Below are 15,388 nucleotides of genomic sequence, written 5' to 3'. Positions count from 1 at the left end.
GTTTAGAAGTCTCTGCTTTTCAATTGTTTGCAAAATATGCTGGTCCATGGCTTCTCAAAATGCAGTTATTTGACAGTGTCAGGTGCTTCTCCGATAGGTGCGACTATTCTTCCGAGTAATGTGAGGGAACTTAACCACTTCATTTACTTGTAAATGATAAATAATTACAGAAACAAAGATTACAAAGAATAATAAATGGATGGTGTTGATAATATACCACTGTATTCATATTTTTCGTGAAATATTTCTCTGTAGCTTCTCATTGAAAGACCCCCGAGCTTCCCTCCTCATCATATAAAGCAAGAACTCATTCCAAGTGTCAATGGGGCCTGGCAAGCACCAGTGAACACAATCAGCTACAGTCACATTGCTATGAGGTGAGCGCCCATAATGGTTTGGGTGCCCATCTGGCCTCAGCAGCATTGCTTCTGTTGTAGCTAGTAGCTCAAATTTCAAGCCCCTCTTCCTCCCTTTTTTCTGTGCTTTCCTTAGTTCTTCAACTTGTGTCAGGTAGAATTCCAATTCATAACCATCAAGCTTCTTTTCCTCGGTTGTAAAGGGCACTGTCCTGATACAATTCCCTCCTTCATTCCATGCTCCATTTTCGAAGTGTGAAGGAGAAAACGTCCTTAAGAATGTAATTCCCTTGTAGTTCTTTAGGCTTTGAAGGGTCTTAAAGGCAGTTCCAAATGCCATTCTGTAGCCGAAGTACTTTGTAATAGCAGTAATGTTGTCCATGTAGCAGTTATGACAACCCACAACCTGACCATTCATGTAGTATATCAGAGGACGGAAGAACCATTGTCCAGCTGAGATGATCACATAGTCGAAACTTTCAATCTGACTAGCCCATGCCTCATCAGCTTGGTCTAAGTAAAGGCTCATCAGGCTGTTGAGGGAATGACCACTGGGGTCTGCATCACGGGACTTAACCAGGAATGGAGACCAAAGAGTCGCCAGGGTAAACCTGTAATCAGCGTAGAACCAGCGTTTGAAATATGCCGTGTCTACTGCATATCTATGAGAAATATCCTCGGAATGGGTCACCTGAAAGATGAAGATCAGGAATGAGAATCAAATTTATATTAGAAAAGCTGCTCAATTTTGTGCCTCTAATTTGGCTTGTAGAGTTCTTGATACGGATTGTCTGGTAAATAAAATAACTACATCCTAGCAAATTCTGGTCTAATTTTAAGATATTTAAGTTTAATGGTGTCAGTTATTACAACATGGAGTTTATAACTCGAGTTTCTTGGTGATTCAATCCATATCTATGGATATATGCTATGAGCAGTGATTGAGCACGCACTTACACTGGCTAAGAGACACAGCAATGATTGCATTTGGTTCCTACCTACGGAGTCTCCGACGAAGGCCATCTTCTTCCCTTTAACAAGTTCCAAGAACAGCTTTGCATTAAAGAACGGTAGCTCACATTCGTCTGGTCTCCACCTCCATTTCATGAACTCTGTATCAGGTCTCCCAGACTTCACGCAATTGTGCTGGTCGATGATTAGGCTACAAGTTGCATCAGTGTAGTAAGGCCCTTTGGGATAAGGAATCCATTTTCCACTAAAGATGTCACATTCCTTCACCATTCCTACGTTTCTCAAATCACTGACATCAATCTTAGGAGATGAAAGTGGAGAATGTGAAGTTGAAAACAGGTAGAGAGGGATTGTAGTGAGGAAAACTAGACTGAAGGCTAGCAGCAGCAACCTTTTGGAGGTGCCGTGCTGTAAGTTCTTTCCTCTGGAAAACTCATTGTCATTAAAATTCATGGTGAAGTGAAACAAGTAACTTCGCATTTAGTATATACTATATATGAGCAATTGTTATGGGTTTTATAATGTTTCTGGACATGTATCGAATGTTGACCAATTATTAGTTTTAACAGCTGTTAGAGCTGAGGTTTGAGAGTTCTTGCTGGTTCACAGTTAATACACCTTTTGTCTTTGGTGAAGCATCATTATCTACATTGAATAGTAGCTTTGGAAATTCCTAACCTTTTCGTTTTCCAATCAATTCTGCCATTACCAACCTTAATACAGGTGAAGTTTGAGTATTAAATCACAATCATGATGTAAATGCCCTTTATTTTGGCTAACAATCGTGATCATAATTGAGCACTACGTTTCTCTGTCATATTAGTTTTCATATTATATTTTTCCAGCAGCCTTCCTTGTACCTAAAAATGTTAGCATCATGATACTGATAATATTGACTGTACAGACTTCATAACTAGTTTGTTTGTCTAATAAACGTGCCCTAATCGTATTTACCAGCAATAACTGTAATGGAAATCAAAGCCATGTCTATTAAATTTGCTATGACACACTTTTGATGAGCTTGGAAGCTGGAAATGACTCAAGCCAAGTTTTGAAATAAAGGGTGGAAATGGACTGCATTCCTTTCTGCAGCTGCTCTCATTCCTCATTTTCTAGACACAGAAATGGGTGCACAGTTTTGTCTAGGGCCACATGGGAATGGGAATGCAACAGAATTATAACATGATCAAACGGTAATCACATTTTATAGTCAACAATTCCCAGCAATCACAAGGCTCATGGATACACTGTGCCACCTCATGGTGTTTAGCTTTGAAGGTTTCTTCAAATACAACTACAGGAATGCTCTGTTGGTTGTATTCAGTGCCAAGTGACACAGGCGTGGCTTAGGAGGAAAGTTATCGATGATTGCAAATCGCATTTCTGTGAGATTGGGCACATTTCAACACATTTTTCTTAAGAGGAAAGGTAAGCTTACCTTTTGCTTTGATATCGACTGCTACCTACATCTTTCTGAACTAAAATATCAGCTGAGACACTATTACACGCCCCCACCTAGGGTGACAACCAAGATTGGTGGGACTTCGGAGGCTGCTGAGTTATTCTTTACGCTTTCCTTTATTTGATTTTAAATATTTTTCCCATTTAAATTGATCTGAGAAGAAGGAACTAGCAGTTGGAATTTAGAAGTAATAGTTGTCTAACCACACCAGAATCCTTGTAGACTTGTAAAAACTCACAATTGGGATCGTGATCTTTTTTTTTTTCCCTTGATCTTTTTATTTCAGATAAATCTTATAGCTATTATGATTCAACTTCAAGGTCCAGAACAGGTTTGAGATTGGAAGTTCAAGCTCGTGTAGGAGGCTATTAAGGCAAGACTTGTCTGCATTTTTTAAGTCCAAGACTTGACTGCATTTATTTATCTAGTGATGACCTGGACAAAAACATTGTATCAGTAAGGAAAATGCTAAGAAAATTAATTATCTGGGTTATTTAAGAAGAACAATAATTTAGGTCACAAGGTGATGATGAAGTAGGGTTACATGTCTAGCATTATCTAGGATTAGCGGTGGGGTTACTGGGGTATGCTCAGAACCTCTGATTATTACTGCTAGGGTTGCTCTTATACCACTATATTTAAGATCTAATACATGAAATTGCTTTTCCTTTTCTATAATGATTTTTAAGGTAGTAAGTGACCAAGGGCAGAACAAGAAGAAGAATCCTGCTCCTCTTCCCTTGCTTCCAGGAAACGTTGCCACTGCCTGTCAGTGATCTTATGCAAGATGCTCACTGCTAAAATATGAAAACATTTTATAGAGATACTAGTTAAACATCTTCATTGTGAAAATACAAAGCTCCCGTGATTCATTAGTGCCTAGTTTCTTTGTTTTTTTCCATCTTTTCTGCACTTGAACAGGGCGTTTTAACTAGAACTAGAAACAGCACCATCCTGATTCTAATGATGCTTTTATAATTTTTACCGTCCGTCTCTCAGGAGTTTGGACCATAACCAAATGGAAGATATTGACTCGGAGACGACTGGCAACTTGAAATAAATAATAAACAACAAAACTGGAAATCAGAAACCATGCCTTCCCACACTCCACATGACTCCCCCCAGCCATTTGCCTGATCGAAACCCATCAGATGGCATTGAGCTGAATATTTTGTAGTCTGCTACTGAATGGCTCTTCAGTGCCTTTCCCGCTTCAGCATCTGAAGCAAGAGCTCGTTCCAAGTATCAATAGGGCCTGGTAAGCACCAATGAACACAGTCGGCAATAGTCACATTCTCATGCGGCCAGTGTCCATAATGGTTTGGGTGTCCATCTGGCCTCATAACCATTGCTGCACTTATGTCTAGCAACCTGAAATCTAAGCCCCTCCTTTTTCCTTCCCTTTTTGCTCTTCTGAACTCCTTTACTTGAGTCAAGTATAGCTCCAAATCACCCCCTTCCAATTTCATTTCTCCATTAGAAACGGGCTGCGTCCTGACACAATTGCCTCCTTTATTCCATTCCCCGTTCTCAAAATGTGCCGGTGACAAGGTCCTCAAAAATGTTACACCACTGAACCTTGCAAGGCTGAGCAGGGTCTTGAAAGAAGTTCTAAAAGCCTTCCTGTATCCATAGAACATTGTGAGGTTCTTAATGGTGTTCTTAAGACATCGATGGCATCCAACAACCTTGCCATTCTCATAAAATACTTGTGGTCCATAGAACCATCTTCCAGCCGAGATGATCACGTAGCCATACGTCTCAATTTGAGCTGCCCAGGCATCGTCGGCCTCATCCAAGTAAAGATTCAAAAAGCTGTTATTGGTTGGGCCATTAGGATCCGTGTCAATGGTTCGAACCAAGTGGGGTGCCCAAGAGGATGCTAGTGTAAAGTTGTAGTTAACATAGAACCATCTCTTGAAGCTTTTATCTTCTGTGTAAGAAATAATGTCTTCAGGATAGACCACCTGTGAGTACAGAAGCGAATTTATCATGCAAAAAAACACTTGCTTCAATGATCAGCTACTTATGTTTTACTAATTCTGAACACTTACTCTGGCTAAGAGACACTGCAGTGACTGCATTTGGTTTCTTCCTAAGGAGTCTCCAACAAATGCCATTGACTTCCCTCTAACAAGCTCCAAAAACTGCTCCGCATCGAAGCGAGGCAGCTCACACTCGTCTGGTTTCCACTTCCATTTCATGAAGTCAGTATCTGGTCTGCCAAACTTCATGCAGTTTTGTTGATCAAAGATTTCTCGACATGTTGCATTATTATAGTATGGCATATTCTGATACGAAATCCATGTCCCACGAAATATGTCACATTTTCTGCTCTTAGAGCTCTTATAAGGCAGCCATATTGGTGATGAGATATTCAGGATGTAGAGAGGAATCATGGGGGCAAGAATTATTAGAACAAGGGTTATGAGAAGTTTGGTCATGCCATTGTCTAAAAAGTTTTTGCCAAGGTGAAATTCAGGTACATGAATCATAATTAGAGAGAAAACGCAGAGTTCTTTCTTTTTTCTTTTTTCCTTTTTTTTTTTTTAATGTATCAGTTCATTTTATATGCCTGGAAGCTAAAACAAATATTATAATGAATTAACAGTTGCGAATCTTCCCTTTCACACAGCTTAATCATGTCTCTGAAGGTTAAATGTATGCCCAATATTTCCCTTTCTTTGTATTAAATGGTGAAAAGGAAAAAGGAGTCTGACACAAGTCATGCAAGGCTGGAAAGTTTCGATTAGGAGTCCTGAATTTATAGCCATGAAAGAAAGGTGAAGGCTACTTGATGCGTGTGATATGTGATGGAACAAGATGTTCCACCAAACCTCACAAGGTATACTGTTTCTTTTCTCCAAGATGCAATAATCTTCCTAGCTACTTCCTTGAATTTGAATAATTGGTGATAATTCCTTATGTTTTAATTTACACTTTAAGGACTAAATCAAAATGCAGATCCTAGTTAAGGGATCACTTTCAAATATATTTTCTCTCAAAATTCTGATCGGGTGGTATTATTTGTCTTATTCCCACCCTATTTTCTTTATTATTATTCTCACTCCATTATTTATTATAGAGATGAAAATAAAGGATTTTTTGTAATTAATTATTGAGCAAAAAATCAACAACCCTTTATTTGCATAGATTTTCTCAATAAAATACTTGATTTGCATGATGAATCATGCTTCAATGTTGATATTGTTTTCTTTATTTTGGTGTCCATATTGATTAAAGCAATCTTACCTCTCTTGGTAGAGCTAATAATGATCCTATTTAAAAGAACCAAGATGCAAGAGATTTTGTTGAATATTAATTAATCTCTTTTATTTTTTTAACTGGTGAAAGATTAAAAGAAAATTAACATGCTTAAGAATTCTTAATTTTTGTGAAACTTATCTCCTTTATAATTTGTGATATTTGCCAATTCAATCTTTCTAATTTTCTCAACACATTCATACAAATTCTAAATTTATAAATTTAAATAGGTAAGAAATGCCAAAACTTCAATCATTGTTTTTTTTTTAAGAATCTAAAAAGGATTCCAAATTATAAAGTTTCCTTATGCTTTGAAATCTTTACAAAAAATAATGGTTTAATATAATATCTTATTATCTACTCTAGAGTTCTTGTTAAATAGAAAAAATGTAGGCTAGTTTCCTATCTCAATACATATATCTTATCAACAAGTAATTTAAATATTTGAAAGGCTATTTATTAAAATCATGAAGCATTGGAATATGTTGTTGAGGTTATTGCAGGGCTTTATTACTTGAGGAGTCTTATGCAAATCTAAAGAATCTAAGGTGTCATAGGTTGATTCTTCAACACATCCCCACAATTAAATGGGTATGGAACGAACCTAAGATTGTCATAGAGAAGCTGAAATTGGACATAAGATAAAGGCTTGGTAAGAGCATTAACATACTAATCTTTTGTAAAGATGAATTTCAAAAGAAGCTGACCATGTATAACTTGTATAACTTGATCTTTGACAAAGTGAAAGTCTATTTCAATGTGCTTTGCATGAACATAGAACAATGGATTGTTGGATAAATGTGTGGCCCCAATGTTATTGCACCATAGAATCAGAGAGGAAGTAATTGAAACATGAAGATCAATCAACATAGATGTTAGCCATTGAATTTCTACAATAGCGTTAGCGAGAGCTTTGTATTCTACCTCTATATTATTTTGAGTTATTGTATATTGTTGTTTGAAACTCTAAGAAATTAAGTTAGAGCCTAGATATACACAATAAACTCTAATGGATCGTCTGTTATCATGATCTGTTGTCTAATTAACATCACTAGAGGTCTAAAGCTAAAGAGTATATAATGGTTGGATTAACAAAGCATGATGTTTAGTGTGTTTTAAATAACATAGGATTCGTTTAGCTGCAATCCAATACACCTCTATAGGATGATGCATATATTTTCTCATTTTATGGATAGTAAAGGCAAGATCAGTTTGGGTAAATGATAATTATTATAGGCCACCAACAACATTGCGATATAATTATGGGTCGTGAAATGAAGTGCTAGCAAAACTAATGTTAGATTGTGATGGGAACATTGGGGGTAATATAGGGCTTTACCTTGTCTATTTTGCTGCAGATAAGAATATCTAGTATATAATGTCGTTGAGATAAGAATAGGTCATGATCCTTTTATATGCTTTTAATGCCTAGGAAGAAACCCAGTACATTTATATCTTTGATAGTAAAAAGTTTTTGTAATAAATGAATAACATTGCCAATGGAATGAACACTAGAGCCAATTAAGATTATATCATTAACATAAATTAATAAATAGATGGTGATAGATCCATGATGATAAACATGAAGTAAAAATAATCATGTGTATAGAGAGACTTATTTAATTTGCAAACATAATATATAGTTGAGGGTTAGTGAAATGTGGAGGCTGGGCCATGCAAATAAGTTCATTGAGAATGTCCCACTCGGACATCACGACGATCGATTAAAAATTAATCTATCAATGAAAAAAGAACATATATTTGACATCTTATTCTTTTAAGGAAAATTTCTAGTTTGAGAAGTCACCACCTAATATTATAGTTATTAAGAACCCTAACTGGTTAATAAAGATTCTAATGGTACAAGACTAATTACACGAAAGGGAAGATATTATCACCCTTTAAGCATTCTACCTGAAATAGGTTGCATTGTTGGTTTTGTTTAAAATTGCTAAGAATATGTTCTCCTTTTTCTTTTTCTTTTTGTTATTCTTCCTATCATGTTCCTGAGTTTAATGTCAGTGAATAGTTTCATATGAATATTTTCAGCTTTGCCATTAATAAATATTGCATAAACCCAAAAAATTATGATATTCCTGACTTTAACGTCAATGAATAATTTTGTAAAAAATTGAATTTGAAAAAGAATTTTTCAAATGCCATTTTTTTTATTTATCCTTTATTATTATTTTCCCTTTTTAGATGGAAAAAAAATATTGACAACATATTTGCATTTAACACTAATAGTCCACAGATTGAGCACATAGTAGAAAAAAATATAAAATGCAAGGAAAAAAATAAAATAAAGCGTGAGGGGGCCAAAAATAAATCATCAAAGATCCTTAAATATTTTCATAATTTTCTAATATCATAAAGGAGTCTCGTTTGGCCAAATATCAAAAAAGATAGGGAACGAAACACATGGAAAAGCATAAGGGTATGTTTTGCCAAACACACCCGTAATAAGAACAACCTAGGCCTGAGGTCCAGACCCGACCCCTTCATATTTTTTTTAGTTTGGACTGAGTCTAGCCCAACTAGTATGGGCTGGGCTGAACTTAGATGGTTCAAAGACCAAGTGTGCGTGAGCTATTCATGCATGCTTGCTACAATACCTATGTAATTAAAATGCAAAACGAGGGAGAACAAAAGCTTGCATGGATTACAGAACCTTTGAATGAGAACCAAGCAGTGTGGGGTAATGTTTTCTTATTTTTTTATTCTTTTCTGCTCTCTTTCCTTTATCTTGTTCTTGTTTGTATAATTTTCTTTAGTTTTTGTTTTGCTCGTCTAGGTTTCCCTCCCCCTCTTTTTCTTTCTCTCGTTCTTTCTCTTTTTTCTATCTTTTCTCTTACATTTTCCTCCTTTGGTATAACCTATTACTGGTCTTTTATAGGGCTCCAATAAATGGTTGTTCCCAACACGTCTCTTCTTTACTGGGAGAAGGATAAGTCTGGGGGAATTAGTCTTTTGCTGGGACTTGGACGCGAGATTCAATCCTTATTTTCCTGGGATGAAGACAGGGATTGATCTTTGTGTTTTGGTAGGACTAAGATGCTGGCATTTCAATTTCTTTACCTTCTTTATAGGTGAATTTGTAGCGTCAGAGGAAGAAGAAGAAGAATCAACGCATGTTTGAAACGACGTTGTTTCGGCTTGAAATGCCCATTTTCAATTTGGTCATTGAAGTTTTGAAACTTTGAATTCAAGCCCCTAATCTTTTAATTTCAAGATTTACCCTTCTTATAATTAAATTGAAAACAAATGGATCAAAATTGGGTTATAATATAGAATATCATGTAAAAAGGCATTTTACACATCAATTTGCCTTATATGTCAACCACATGAGACTGCCAAAGAAGAAACCAAATGGACTATTTTTTATTTGACAATAGGGCTGAAAGTCTCCCTAAAATCAATGCCCTCTTGTTGATGAAACCTTTAGCAACCAACTTGGCCTTGTATTTGTTGATTATGCCATCAGCTTTGCGTTTAATTTTGTACACCTATTTGCAGCCAACGATATTAACAGTAAGTGGTTTGAAAACCAAAATCCAAGTGTCATTAGATAATAAGGCATCAAACTACTTGTTTATGGCCTTCCGCTAATATGGATGTTCAATAGCTTTAGAGTGGCAAGAAGGTTCTAAGTCATTAGACTGAAATGTAGCCATAAAAGCTTTGAGAAAAAGGATAATGAACATAGGCGTCAGAAATCAATTTAGGTTTATGAGTGTTATTTTTATTGTGAATGATTATAGGATAAAAATTATGAATCATTTAAAATGAGAAGATGGATAATGGAAGTGAACGTTGGTGACACAACAAAAAGATTGATATCTTCTACCAAGTGCAGAAGTGTCGAAATAATAAATAACTTGGCAAGACTGGGGTCGAACCACGAGGAGGTTCGTTGTATAAATTATAAAAAATAATAATAAAATAACAAGAATAACAAGAATAACAACAATGACAATAATAACTATAATAATAATAATAATAATAAAGAAATAGAAGAAGAAGAAGAAGATGAGAACTTTGAGATGGAATATTAATGTAACGATTAAACAATGATAATAACAAATGTCAAGGTTAGAGGTTTCACTAATGGTATGTCAAACAAGTATAGTATAAACTCTTATTATTCAATTGGAAACCACACACAAAGGAGGTTTCAATCAGATTATATATTGTTAACATGATTACATTAGTCATCTTATTCGATTAATGCTAATACTTGTAAATCTCGTCAGGCATTTATGATTATAACTTATGTTAACAACAAATCAAGTTTCTTTCATAGCTCAGGTGTCGGTTATACCATACATTATGGGCTATGAAAGTGCCAAGCATTTGTTGTACCAAGTGTTATATAACATAAATCAAGATTAGTCATTTAATAAGCAAAGTATTAAAGAGTGAACAAGATAACAAATATAAAATATGTTAGTATCAAACATTAAAGTCCATGTTAAATTTACGATATACTTGTTCTTACACAATTAGTGTAACCTTTTGACTTTGACATAACAATAAACTTAACTAAACATAATGAAAGAAAGAAAAATAAATAAACAAAATAAAAACATAAATCAGATAAAAGTTAACTAAATAAAAGAAAAGAAATAAAAGATATAAACAAGATATTAATAAAAGCAAAACTTAAGCATTACAAAAATACAAAAAGAGAAAGCAAGAGCATGATCTTGATCTGAAAATCAAGGTGCCTAAATGCATGGCAAATGCTTCTTTTTGTAAACCAAAATTGAAAACTATTGATTTAATGACTAATTGATGAGTGGTTGACCAACTCTTGACTTGGTGACAATCATTATCTTCTCTTGTCTGTATAAAACGTCATTATAATTTGAACTAGACTTTCATATAACGTTCTAGAAAATTGTCTCAGCTTTCTAGGAAAAAAATTGAGGTCATTTGTACCTTTAGAACATAAGATATGGACTGAACACTAAATAGTATCTGGGCTGTAAGATAGATTCAGACTTCTTCGTTGTTGTTATAATTTGGACTTGAAAATGACCTTTTTAAAATGAGACCTCTACATGAAAATTATAGGACTATGTCTTACCTTTGCATCCATGTAAAATGGATCTAAATCCGAGATCTACAGCTTTAAATATGACCCAATTACCAAATAATATTTTAGTTTAGACTGCACCAGCATCTCTTTTCTAAAGTTTGGCCCTCTCTTTGTCCTTTCAATTTCAATACTTAAACTCATCAATCAATCCTTTTATTTATGTGATAGGCCTGCATTTAAGATGTATTTACCATAAATTAAAGGTATCTTATATTAGTAGATATGTTATTATAAAGCATGCTTTAGTTAAGGAGTTAGTGATACTTCAAGTGCAAAATGATGATATAAAACCTTGATAAAAATATAATTTTAAGTACTAATCACGCCCCCCCCCATCAGCTTATTACTAGTCGTGATGATATAAAACCATGACAAAAATGCACTTTTAAGTACTAATCATTCCCCAAAGCAAGGTATTCATCATTTAACTTCCATTAATCTATCTAGATAAACAAACTCTCATTAAATTTATATATTTGCTTAATATCTCTTAAACAAGATATTAATAAAAAAAAAATTTTATGCTTAATATATCAACATATAGTTATAAGGCTTTTCTTAGAAGAAAACAAAATTTTTGTTCTAATATTTAAGGTTAACTTCCTTGGATTGAGATTATTATTATTTTTTTCTTATTTTTTTTTAATATATGTACATATAACTTAAAATACGATGCATCTTTAACCCATATAACGAGCTCTTAGCTAATGACTTTTGGATTAGTTGGTCTTAGGGCATTAGGTGTTAAGACACCTCTACGGGCATAGTAACTTGGGTTACAGACACTGATACATAGATAGTGCAATGTTTGATTCCCTTAAGCTTTTCTCCTCAACCCATGTAACAAGTGTTGGGCTAAAAGTTTTCAAGTCAGTTGACTTTAGAACATTAGGTGTTAAAACACCCCTTCAGACTTAATTGCGTAGGTTATAAAGGCTACGAAACCAAACTTATCTATGTTTTTATTATCATCATTTTTTTTTTGCTTTTTTTTTTAGTTTTTTACAAACTATATACTATCCCTTTCCTTTAGTTGTTACCTTTAATAAAAAAACATAAATAATGTAATAATCTAATGTGCAATCCACAATCATATGTTAAAGTGTGTGTGTGTGTGAAAATTAAGGTTTAAGAATACATGTTAAATGAGTGAATGAGCAGAGTTAAGTGATAACAATACGAGAGTTATGATAGACCTTGTTAATAATAGTTACTAAAATACATATCAAGAGTCACTTTAATAAAAAAAAAAACTCATTTACTTTGTCATTCTAGTAACAACAGTTTTGTACATGCTTTATGAAATAAAAAACACAGTAAGTTAGTTTTTTTATTTTAAAATATCACCTTCTCCCTCTAACCAAAACGAGACGTTATCCTCAATGTCCTAAGGTAGAAAGATAGAGGATAGAAGACATCACTTGAAATAATAAACACTGACAAACCTGAAACACACTTGAACAAATATAAGAAGCAACAAAATACAATAATAAAATCAAAAGACATAAAAATCCACAAATAAAGGCTCAAATCCAATCTAAGTTTTTTATAGCTTTCCTTAGTTGACCAATTTATAGGACTTATGAAGGGATCAATTATAGGAATAAAAGATTGTAGTTGGTCAATCAATTGTTCAATGGTAGCAGTAGAGATTATGATTTATTGTATAGAAAATGTTAGAAATTTCTGTTCTACGGTATGATCAAGAAAAAACAACAATTTATCATAAAAGTCATTAACATTTAACAGACCTATAAGTTTATGGTGAATGTGCAGTTGAGCCCAAGAGGTAATATGAAATATCTCTTCCAATGTATCTAGACCACCTGGTAAGGCAATGAAGGCATCAACGTGTTTAAACATTGTATTCATTCGATCAGACATTGTGGAGACGTATAGTTCCTCTCCATTTATTTTTTCAATGATATTAACTGAAAGAACCGACTTAAGTTACGGAGTACCGTTATCCGCCATTTGACCGGGGTGAAGAAACTTGCAAAAATCACTCAAAAAGAAACAAAAATAAAATAAAATAAAATCAATCTTTATATACAGGATCACCCAATTCAATAGAGTTATGTTCAACTGAAAAATTGTCAAAGTAAACTTTCAGACGATGTCCATTTACCTTGAAAACATTGCCATTCTTTGGATTCTCGATGTCATAGGCCCCATATGGATACACATGTTTCACAATAAAAGGACCTCTCCATTTTGATCTTAGTTTTCCAGGCAATAAATGGAGTCTAGAATTATAAAGTAAGACTTTTTGATCAAAATTCAATATTTTTCTCAGTATTTTCTTGTCTTGAAATCTTTGATTCTTGTTTTATGAATTCTTGAATTTTCATATGCATCATTTCTTATTTCTTCAAGCTCATTTATTTATAATTTTTACAACTGACTAGCATTATCAATGTTTGAATTGAAAGCTTTAATAGCCCAATAAGCTTTATGTTTAAGTGTTACAAGCAAATGACAAGTTTTTCCATAGACTAGTCTATAAGGTGACATGCCTAATGATGTTTTATAAGTAGTTCGATAAGTTCAAAGTGCATCATTAACTCTTAAAAACCAGTTTTTTCTATTAGGGTTCACTATTTTTTTCAAAATTTATTTGATCTTTATATTAGCAAGCTTTACTTGTCCACTTGTTTGAGAGTGATAAGGGGTGACAACTTTGTGGATGATTCCATATTTCTTCATTAAAGACTCGAATGATTTGTTGCAGAAATATGTTTCACCATTACTTATCATGGCTTGAGGGATTCTAAATTGACTCAACATATTTTCTTTTAAGAACTTTATCACTATTTTGTGATCATTGTTTCGACTTGAAATTGCCTCATCCATTTTGAAATATAATCTACTATGGTTAATATGTACAAGAAACCAAATGATAAAGGAAATGGACCCATGAAATCTATACCCCAATAGTCAAAGATCTCAATGACAAGAATAGGACTTAAAGGCATCATATGACGCTTTGAAATAGATCCCAACTTTTGACAATTCTCATAAGTCTTACAGAATGCATGTGAGTTATTGAACATGGTGGGTCAGTAAAATTTACTTTATAAGATTTTTACAGTTATCTTTCTTAATGAGAAATGACCCCTACATGCCGCAAAATGACAAAATTTAATGACACTACTTACCTCATTGTCAGGAATGCATGTTTAAAATATTTGATCAAGATAATATTTGAATAAATAAGGGACATCCCAATAAAAGTTCATTTTATTCAAGAATTTTCTTTTATCTTAGGTATTCTAATGAGCTGACAATTGTCCTAAAACAAGAAAATTGATAATATTAGCAAACCAAGGCAATGTAGATACAAAAAGTATGGATTCATCATGAAAGTAGTCATCAATTGATGTAATGTCAGTTTTCAAATCTGTTGTCAATCTTGATAAATGATCTGCGACAACATTTTTGATGCCTTTCTTGTCTTTGATTATGATATCAAATTCTTGAAGTAATAAAATCTACCACACCAATCTCGTCTTATAATCTTTCTTAGAAAGAAGATATTTTAATGCTACATGATCACTAAAAACAACAACAGGTGAGCCAACAAGATAAGACTTGAACTTTTCACATGCATCAATAACTGCAAGTAATTCTTTTTCAGTGGTGGTATAATTCATTTGAGCACTATTTAAAGTTTTACTTGCATAGTAAATTACATAAGGTTTCTTATCTTTTCTTTGTCCCAACAGCTATGGTCCATCCTAATGCATTTTTGTGCATTTTCAGAGTTTGTAATAACTTACCTTCTTAATGTGCATTAAGTTTGAAAGAGATTATTACTAGAAAAGTTTAATTTTCTTCCAAAAATGAGTATTTAAGATTAAATGGTAATGATTTCAAATCAGGTTTAGGTGGTTGGACACTTGAAAGAATGGACTGAATTGATCGTAGTGACAATTCCTTAATTTGTGGTCTCCAATTACTTGTTTTTTATTCTTCCTACAAATAAACCATTTGCAAATCATCAGATTCATTAATCTCAATTTTGCTGGAAGTGGTTTGAAATTGATCATGAACTAATTTTTTAGTAAAGTCCACTTTTTGTAAATTATTATCATCTCTACGTTGCTTGTAAATTTTAAAAATATTCATCTCCAATGCCATGTTTCTAAATGATAGCTTCTTCAGTCCATTCCTATAATTAATCAATGCATTAGAAGTTGCAAGAAATGGACGTTCTAAATTAACAGGAAATGA

General features: G+C 33.6%; 2 protein-coding genes across 2 annotated transcripts; both read right to left on the bottom strand.

Annotated features, from left to right (window-relative positions):
• Positions 1-113: 113 nt before the first annotated feature.
• Positions 114-1,905, bottom strand: LOC105141287 (protein trichome birefringence-like 19). The gene is made up of 2 exons (XM_011048472.1): positions 1,314-1,905; positions 114-1,047 (listed from the first exon to the last, which is right to left on the bottom strand). The coding sequence occupies exons 1-2, from the start codon at positions 1,806-1,808 to the stop codon at positions 226-228; spliced, it is 1,317 nt and encodes a 438-aa protein (XP_011046774.1). The 5' UTR covers positions 1,809-1,905; the 3' UTR covers positions 114-225.
• Positions 1,906-3,585: 1,680 nt separating this feature from the next.
• LOC105141286 (protein trichome birefringence-like 19) lies at positions 3,586-5,381 on the bottom strand. Its single transcript, XM_011048471.1, has 2 exons — positions 4,845-5,381; positions 3,586-4,757 (listed from the first exon to the last, which is right to left on the bottom strand). The coding sequence occupies exons 1-2, from the start codon at positions 5,283-5,285 to the stop codon at positions 3,987-3,989; spliced, it is 1,212 nt and encodes a 403-aa protein (XP_011046773.1). The 5' UTR covers positions 5,286-5,381; the 3' UTR covers positions 3,586-3,986.
• Between the last annotated feature and the right edge of the window lie 10,007 nt (positions 5,382-15,388).

This window comes from Populus euphratica, unplaced genomic scaffold, assembly GCF_000495115.2.
Source record: "Populus euphratica unplaced genomic scaffold, PopEup_1.0 scaffold117.1, whole genome shotgun sequence".
NCBI classification, from domain to species: domain Eukaryota; kingdom Viridiplantae; phylum Streptophyta; class Magnoliopsida; order Malpighiales; family Salicaceae; genus Populus; species Populus euphratica.
The sequence above is the reverse complement of the archived record's forward strand: the minus strand, read 5'-3'. Positions and strand labels throughout refer to the sequence as shown.

What these genes read in the sequence shown, in the direction of transcription:
- LOC105141287 (XM_011048472.1), bottom strand. Translation starts at nt 1,808, where the DNA reads ATGCGAAGTTACTTGTTTCACTTCACCATGAATTTTAATGACAATGAG. An exon ending in TGCTGTGTCTCTTAGCCAGT is followed by an intron (nt 1,048 to 1,313) that starts GTAAGTGCGTGC and finishes TTCATCTTTCAG; the next exon opens with GTGACCCATTCCGAGGATAT.
- LOC105141286 (XM_011048471.1), bottom strand. Translation starts at nt 5,285, where the DNA reads ATGATTCATGTACCTGAATTTCACCTTGGCAAAAACTTTTTAGACAAT. An exon ending in TGCAGTGTCTCTTAGCCAGA is followed by an intron (nt 4,758 to 4,844) that starts GTAAGTGTTCAG and finishes CTGTACTCACAG; the next exon opens with GTGGTCTATCCTGAAGACAT.